An 8,575-nucleotide genomic window follows, 5' to 3' on the forward strand; every position below is an offset into this window, starting at 1 on the left:
GCAAAACACCAAGTAATACAAGCATAAGGATGAGATGTTGATATATAAGTGTTGACCCTAAAAACTACCAAGTCTACGTGGCGGCAAGGCCGAGTAATTAATAAGCTAGTTACGTCCTTCGGTTGTGTCTCAATTTTGATTTCAAAAACGGGTTTTCTGTATTAAAAAAACAAATTGTGTTATATGTGCAGGTATTGGTTTGACATTAACCTTGAGTTACTGACTGGATATGCATATATATTCTACTGTGCCTTGTCCTGTAACTCATTTTGTTACTACAATTTGGTTTAATTTTCTACAATAAGCGTGTTGCGCTTGTTACTATTCTAATTATTTAGAATAACACTTGCCCAGCCTATGAGCTTTCTTTGTTTTGTGCCGCAAAAAGGCTAGACGGATATGACAATCAATTGAAATCGTCTTTGGAAGGTCAAGGCATAAACTGGAATGTAGATTATCATCAGGTCCCTCGTTCCATGACAGTTTCAACCACCGATGGGGACCCACATATTCCAAACAAGGCTTGTCAAATTCTTAAACTCTTAGCATATACTACTGTTGACCCATCACTGGTAAAGATTTTCAAATTTTTTGCAAGCTTTATGAAATGTTTTGTATGCCGCCTTGTACTTGAAATCTCCAAATATTTTCCTTTATGTATAAAAAAAAAAGAGAGAATTTGGATTGGATATTTTATTCAAGAGAACAAATGCTTTCTCACCTATGAGCTTTTGAATTGTTTTTGTTCAGCAAAAAGGGTGCAAGATGTTTGGCCTATGGTGAAATCTTTTTTACAGGAGAACGGCATTTCATGCGAAATGAGTGCGGTATGTCATGATTAATTCTATAAACTTGTGGTTGTGAAACCTACCCTTAATTGATCAGTTGTTTATTTGAAGTTATGCCTGTTGTTTGATGCACATGTTCACTTCTTGTGTTTCAATTGTGGGTTAGTGTAACCGTTCCATGAAAGTCTCAACAACCACAGAGATCAAGGACCGAGATCGTATTGTCAGGGCCAGGCGTCTTCTTGAACCGCTAGGAAGAACTAACGTTCCACCTTCCCTTGTACGATTATTGTCTATTTCGTGAGAATTTTTAAGCTGCTTATAACTTTGCACTATATATATTGGACTTGTACCATTTGATTCAGGCGATAGAAATTATGAACGGCCGTAAGCAGCATATCTTTATGAAGATTGGGCAGCAAGAAGGTGGGCTATGCTCAAGGTTTGGGATCGAGAAGGTCGGTATTGAATACAGGTTTCCTAATTTGGGCTTGATCTTTGTAGATGTGGTAATTTGGGATTGGTGCTACCTGCTCAATGAAGACTCAGCCAAACCTCTTAGTAACTGTTTTCTAATCTCTACTGTTGTTTGCAGGTGGAGTACGAAGATCGGCTCCGGAGATTTCGTGCCTCTATAGAGGTGAATAAAGTGATCTAAATTATTATGGCTGACTACTTTTTGATTTGGCTTCATGTGCACATATATGATTATTGGTGGCTTAACTCTACTCTGGTTGTATGACTAATTTTTTCCAATATTCTTGATGCAGGAGATTATTGGCTTCACAGGCACCAATCTTTATCACTATGTAAGTGTTGTGATTTTGTTTAGGGTTTTCTTTATCTGGTGTTAATGCCCACCGATGGGTGGTACACGTTAGTGATTTATGAGTTTTAATTTCTGTAAATGAATAATAGGAAGACACTGTTACTCTTTTTGGTGGCGCTGTTGGTCAATCTGAAGACTTGGAGATGGCAAGGATGTTGGTGGAAGGCTATATTGTTCATGATGTTGAGAATGATTGCGTCACAAAGCTGAAGCTGATGAAGTCTGAAGAAAGAAAAGATAGAGGAGGAGAAGACGCTCTGGCAACTTGTCCAAGAAAACAAAACAAAAACTGAAGATGTGAGGGAGTAGTTGTATAATGTGAGAAATTTTTAGTTGTGACGGAAACACGGATGATACACCACGAGTTTTTATGCAAGTGGTGGAAAATTTTAATTTTTAAGTTATTAATCTTTTAACACATATAACCCACCATTTATCAATGTTCTAAAAAACGGCTTAGGCGGGCTAGGCGGCTGGGAGATTTTATTTTTTATTTTATTTTTTTTGAAATTAAAAAAAAAAAAAAAAATCCTATCTACATTACTATATTTCCTTATTTTCCTCCTATTTTGCATTTTTTGTGGTTTTAAATTGTGAACTTATTATACATGTGTCATCCTACAATACTCCTCACTATGGTTATATGACATATATGCTTAATGTGTTTTTAAAATTTTTACTTGTTGGATACTCTTTTTGCATTTTATTATTCTTTTATTATCTTATCCATGAATTTCATACAAATTTAATTTTTTGTAAGTGTCAATATGCACTTATTTACAAGATATACAAGAAATTTACCTAAATCTACCAGGCCGCCTGGGCGCCTGCCTAGACCTAGCTGCCTAGGTGCTAGCCCGCCGCCCGACTAGCACCTAGCGTTTTTTAGAACCTTGCCATTTATATAGGGACACGTGGTGTACCATCTAGTGTGACAGTCACACTAAAAAATCTCTCGTATTATACTTCATGGTGTGAAGAGCATGCACACGACAAGGGTGGCATCTTGATATTTTTGTAATAAATTTAAGAAGAATCATACCAAACTGAACCGTTGATATTTTCCGATTCCAATTCTATTTGAGAGTGGAATCGCATTGTGCCCACCCCTAAAGTTCATCTCATGAATTTTTTATGATTTATTTCTAGGAAGAACATGCCCACGAGGACGGCATCTTGAAAGTCATTAATTGCGACTCGTGGTTATTTAGGCAGTCTCCAATTGATGGCTCCATCTGTAGTCAATGTTTAAAATATCGATATCGGTGGAATATCGATAGGTAAATTTGTGGAAATTGATAGGAGCATATTTAGGCGACTTACTTAGCTTGTTTTCGTGCATTTATATTGTTAATTCCTAGTTGTTTTAGTAGTTTAAGCCATTTTCGTGTGTTTTTAGGTTCATATGGCTAAGGAAGCAAAAAGATGCATTTTGGAGCATTTTGGAGCAAAATTGGACTTGGAATGGATAGCTTATGTTTGGAGCAAAAGAAATGGACGAAATTAGAGACTCCAAGTTTCAGCAATATCAAGGGCTCCTACCTATTCTAGGTCACAAAACTTGCAACTTTAAGCAATGCCGTGTGTTTCCTTGTGTCTCCCATCCTTGCCAACTTTGTTCCTTATTTTAAACACTTAAACACCTTCCTTTCTCATACCTATTTCAGCCATAACCCACATGCACTCTTAATCATTCATCCATTTTCTCCCATTCTAACACACCTTGCCGTGCATCCCTTTGCAATTCCAGCTTTCCACAACCAACCTAGCTGTCATTGCACATGCATTCCCTCTTTAAATCATTCACCCTAGCTATTTTTCCACTCTCTCCCATTCTTTAATTCAGCCACATTCACATATCAACCCTTTAATCATTCACCACACATTCCAGCCCATTCCTACCACCTTGCTGTGCACTCCCATCCCATTTCCAGCTTTCCACCAACTTTCCTAGCTGTTTTTCACATGCATTCCTTTCATTATTTCAGCCACATGCACCCATAATCATAGAGCCACATGCAATCTAAATCATTCAGCCACATATTCTCCCATTCTCCCTATAAAACCATGCATTCCCTCACCAACAAAAGGGGAGAATACCATTGGAGCCGCAAGCACCAATCCATTCCAGCAACAATCCCTTTGTGCCGTGCCTTCCTCCACCATTCCAGAAATTCATACACACTTCACACGATCACACAACCATTCCTCCATACAAATACCACCCCAAAACCTATCCTTAGACTTTGTGCCGCAACAAAGAGGAAGAGAAGAGGGCCTAAACGTTCATACAATTCAAGTTTGAGTTGTTGGAATGTTTAGGTGTTTCTTCTACACGAGGGAGTCGATACTACAATACTAAGTTAAAGTAGCAGAGCTTTTACAATGGACAAAAGATAGCCTTTCTAAGGGAACTACGGCTAAAATGACTGAATCTGGACAAGTTTCAGCATTTTTGGTATGAACTAGGCTTGAGAGCAAAGTTTGGATGTCTTTTGTTTGATTGGTTGAATGTCCTTAATGTTGATGTTTGTCTTCCTTTTTATAGGCAATTTGGCCCAACTGCCTTCATCTTTAATCTTGCCCAAAAGCTCTTGAATGGTAGTGAGTCATCATCATATTACTTATAATGCCACTAGAAAGTGTTTTCGTCTTGAGAGTGGGTTCGCCTCCATCACTTGTCAGTTCATCCGTAGGCATGCAGCCTATGTCTTGGCTAAGATGTCTTCAAATTACTTTCAAATCTATAGACTGGGCTTCAGGGCTTGGGGCAAGTCTATTTTCCCTTGGTGTTGTTGGGCTTCCCTTCATACAAAGCCCAATGTTTGAATATTAACCCAAACAGTATATGTTCATCATATTAAGTATATAGGCCTACTACGATTTAAGCACACGTCTTAACCGCGACGAGGATTTTGATTACATGATCATATAATTATGACGTTATAAAATTATATATTGAGGCATTTTGATTTGGATTAGATTTTCATTTGCTAAATTATTTTTTAACTTTATATGTGCGTACGTAGGTCACTTGATTAGGAGCGGCACGTCGTCACCACCAAATTTTGAATGCCTTGTAAATTAGAGTAATTTAATTAGGATATTGTCAAAATGATCAATAAATTGTTAACGTTTCACTTAATGATGTATATATACTTATAGTTAGCTCCTTTCTAACCTAAAGGTCCCAGGTTCAAATTGTGAAAACAGTCTCTTTGCAAAGTACGGATAAGGCTGTATACGATAGACGTTTCCCCCCCCCCTCCACCAATCTTGAAAAACGAGAAGCCTTGTTGGCTTGGAATAATCCTTTACTCAACTTAATTTTAATAAAATTAGCGGTACGCAACATTTTGATTTTTTTATAATAACATTACTATTATTTAGTAGAAAGTAGCCAATTAATGTTGCCTAGCGTCTTGCTGCTCTTTTAACTTTGTTTTGTGAAAATCCTCGTTGATTCGAGAAACTGCCTGACATCATCTCTGATTTATTGATGGAAGAATGTATTAGATGATCTATCTTTGCCCTGCAATTTGTTGTAGGATCTTGTTTTATGAAGAAATTTGAGATTTCATTATAAAATTAATTGATAATATCCGGAATAGTGCAACTTATTGATAAATCTATGCTAGGTCTTTCCTTACATAAATATGAGATTCATTCTCAATATCCTATATCACGTGTGGCGAACTTTTAATCCTAGCACGTGCACAATACAAACAAGATGTTGTGAAGCATGTGTGCCTAGCGAGTTTTCAAGCCTAATAGATCAATAACACAAACAAGGTGATGTAGAGTATGTGTGCCCTCATTGGGCTTTACACATAGGGCAACCTACTCTGATACCATCAAAGAAGTTGAGGCTTTATCATAAAACTAATTGACAATATAGAGAGTAATATAACTTACTTATAAGTTAATACAAGATCCAAGAATCCATCGCTTAAATAATAGAAAGAAAAAAAAGGTAGAAAGTAAGCCAATGTGACATCCACTTGTTCTTTTAAACTTTGTATGGCAGTGCAGGTCCCCTATCAATATCACCGATATTATCCAAACTTAACTACATATTACTAGGTGTTGGGTTTTATCATAAAAGTTTTTGGTCGTATTAGAGGTGGAAACTCATATTTATAAGTCATATATTATTTTGTCATATGCCTGATTTGGATCTTGTTCTCTAACACTATTACACGCCCTGTCACGAATGTCCCCTAAAAGAAACCAATTCTCACATTGGGAACTGATCAACTCATTATATACCCATACAACTTTTTGAAGCCCCAATCATTCAGTCATTGCCCTTAAGCTAGATCTAGCATGACTTTCTGAAAGCTCAACTTAAGGGAGCACATATATTGGAGTCCAGTAAATCAGGCCCATGATATGTCGAGATAATAGCTTGCAATGATACTATGATAAACTTTGTAAACTTATTGATAGGAGCATATTTATGCGACTTGGTTAACTTATTTTCTTGCATTTACATAGCTAGTTTCTATTTATTATAGTGATTTAAGTTATTTTCGTGTGTTTGTAGGTTTAAATGGCAAAAGAGGCAAGAAAGTGCAATTTGGAGCATTTTAGAGCAGTTTTGGGCTTGGAATGGATAACTTGCATATGGAGCAAGGTGGAGGGACAAATTTGAAGTTCAAGAGAGGCTAGGAATGTGCTTAACATCTAAAAGAATTAAATCAAAGACTTGGAAGATAAGGAATCAGCTATAAAGAATGAACATTATCCAAATTACCTTATCTTATCCAAACCTTATTCAACCTTATCTTATCTTATCCTATCCTAATCTTATGCTACCTTAATTCCAGCTGCAAGGGGGAGTTCTTTTCAAACTTGGACACATAAAAACCTATTTCTAGAAGCCTTATTTCCTCTCCTAAAAATCTGGCACCTGGACCCTTTCTAGAATGTCTAGAAGCCTGCCGCACCTCTCTCTCATTTTCCTCTTTGGTTTCCACCATATAGCTAACCTTTTCCTTATGGATTTGAGGTGCTAAAATCTTTTTCCTAAGCTACTTTTGTGCCGCACATAAGCCTATATATATATGTATATTTTCTGCCACAAAAACCACTACCCTTTACCATCAGATCACCACACCATCCACCACACCTCAAAAGCCTAAATTCAGAAAATCCCCATTGTGCCGCAGCAAGGAAGGAAGGAAGAGCCACCTGGAGCCGTGCTTGCCATTCAACACATTGGATTGTTGGAGCGTTTCTAGGTGTATTCTATCTTTGTTTTCAATGTTTAAATTTAATTATCTTTGTTTTACAAATATGAGGAACTAAATTCGTTTTAGTTAGAGGTGAATTCAAAACCATGAATATATATGTGATATGAATTGGTTACATCCAGTTATTGTTTCATAAATCGTGAATGCAGTTTACTTATCTGTTTGATTGATAACTTATTCTTGTATGTTGATTAAGGAGGCCTACTTAGTTTTCATGCATGGATTTGATGCTAAAATATAAGCGAGTTTCACGTAATAGTTACAAATTTATATTTATAAGTAGTGGAGGTTGCTAGTCACAATTGTGTTAAGTAAATTCATGGCAGGAGTATCATGCAGTTCATAGTTACGAATGTCATGTCAATGCTTATGATTTTCATAGAACTTAATGATCTTTGATTGTATCTCTATTATGTTGTTCATGTAGGGAACTATTGAAGAATAATTTGGTTGCCGATGTGTTGTCCATCCAATTCAATGAAATTAGGAAAATCTGAGAGTTAATTTGTGCAGTTCACGATTAATTTGGGGCATTGTCATTCATGATTTAAAGGAATAAAAACTGGAAATCGATTTGTACGCATATGTGTCATGTGTGGAGATGAACCCTCTAACTAGCCAATCACCCATAATTTCCCCAATTTCGTGCTAACTTTGTTTAAGTCTTTAATCTACTTGTTTTTACTTTAAATTTCGTCCAAAATCCAATCCCTCTTTACTTGGTTGTGCCTTTTAGTTAGAATCTGCCCAATTTTGTGTGTTTTAGTATTTTGAGTTAAGTTAAAGTTAGAATTCGTTCAAAGTAATCCCTAGTGTCTAGTTTGAATCAGTTTCATTGTTTTGTGTTGTTTTGAGTCATTCTAGTTTGTTTTGAGTCATAAGAGTCTAGTTTTCTATTATTGAGTCTAGTTTAGTGATTTAGAGTTTAAATTGAGTAGATTAGCATCTCTTCTAATCCCCGACCTAAAACGATCCCTACTTTCATATACTACAATCATAGGGTTTTAATTTGAGTGTTAGAATATTTCACATCAAATTTTGGCACCGTTTCTGGGGACTTGTAAAATTGCTAATCCTTCTGTTTGTTTGTTTATTTTTCTTTTGATATTTGATTTAGTTTTATTTCTTTGATTTCAGGTACTAGAGAAGCAAGACATGGCAATTGCTAATCTTCAAGCTCAAATGGCAAATCTTACTTCTCAGTTGTCATAGTATGTCAAAGGGTCCACAATGCAAAGTGTCCCTACATTTGGTGCTTCTTATAGGCAAGAATATCAAGCAAATCAACGTCCACAAAGAGGTTGGGAGAATGTACATACCTGGGGTTATCAAGATCATAATCAATCAGGGAACTATTTGTTTTCCAACATGTACAATTCAGATTAGAGTGATCTTTCAAACTCTATGTGGTGGGAATCTCAACAAGTTCAACATGAAGGATATTGGCAGCCATATGAGGAGTTTTATTCAAGACCTGCGCAGTTACCACAACCTCATACACAATATGCCCAATCAAACTCAAGTTCATCAATAGATTGTGATCAAATTCTTGATGAATTAATTTCTTTGGCGCAGGGCTCACAAAATCAAGCCAATGAGGCTCAACAAGGAGAATATTGGCAGCATATGAGGAGTTCTATACAACGCCTATGCAACCACCACAATCTACCCCGCAACAATTCCAACCGAATTCAGGTTCGTCA

At 36.5% G+C, this 8,575-nt stretch overlaps 1 protein-coding gene across 1 annotated transcript; it reads left to right on the plus strand.

The window, feature by feature from the left end:
• Window positions 1–735: 735 nt before the first annotated feature.
• On the plus strand, window positions 736–8,084 carry LOC137714409 (uncharacterized). The gene is made up of 7 exons (XM_068453635.1): window positions 736–827; window positions 955–1,068; window positions 1,154–1,246; window positions 1,384–1,437; window positions 1,559–1,597; window positions 1,707–1,877; window positions 8,010–8,084. The coding sequence occupies exons 1-7, from the start codon at window positions 777–779 to the stop codon at window positions 8,082–8,084; spliced, it is 597 nt and encodes a 198-aa protein (XP_068309736.1). The 5' UTR covers window positions 736–776.
• The last annotated feature ends 491 nt before the right edge of the window (window positions 8,085–8,575 follow it).

The sequence above is a fragment of the Pyrus communis genome, chromosome 14 (genome assembly GCF_963583255.1).
Source record: "Pyrus communis chromosome 14, drPyrComm1.1, whole genome shotgun sequence".
Taxonomy (NCBI): Eukaryota; Viridiplantae; Streptophyta; class Magnoliopsida; order Rosales; family Rosaceae; genus Pyrus; species Pyrus communis.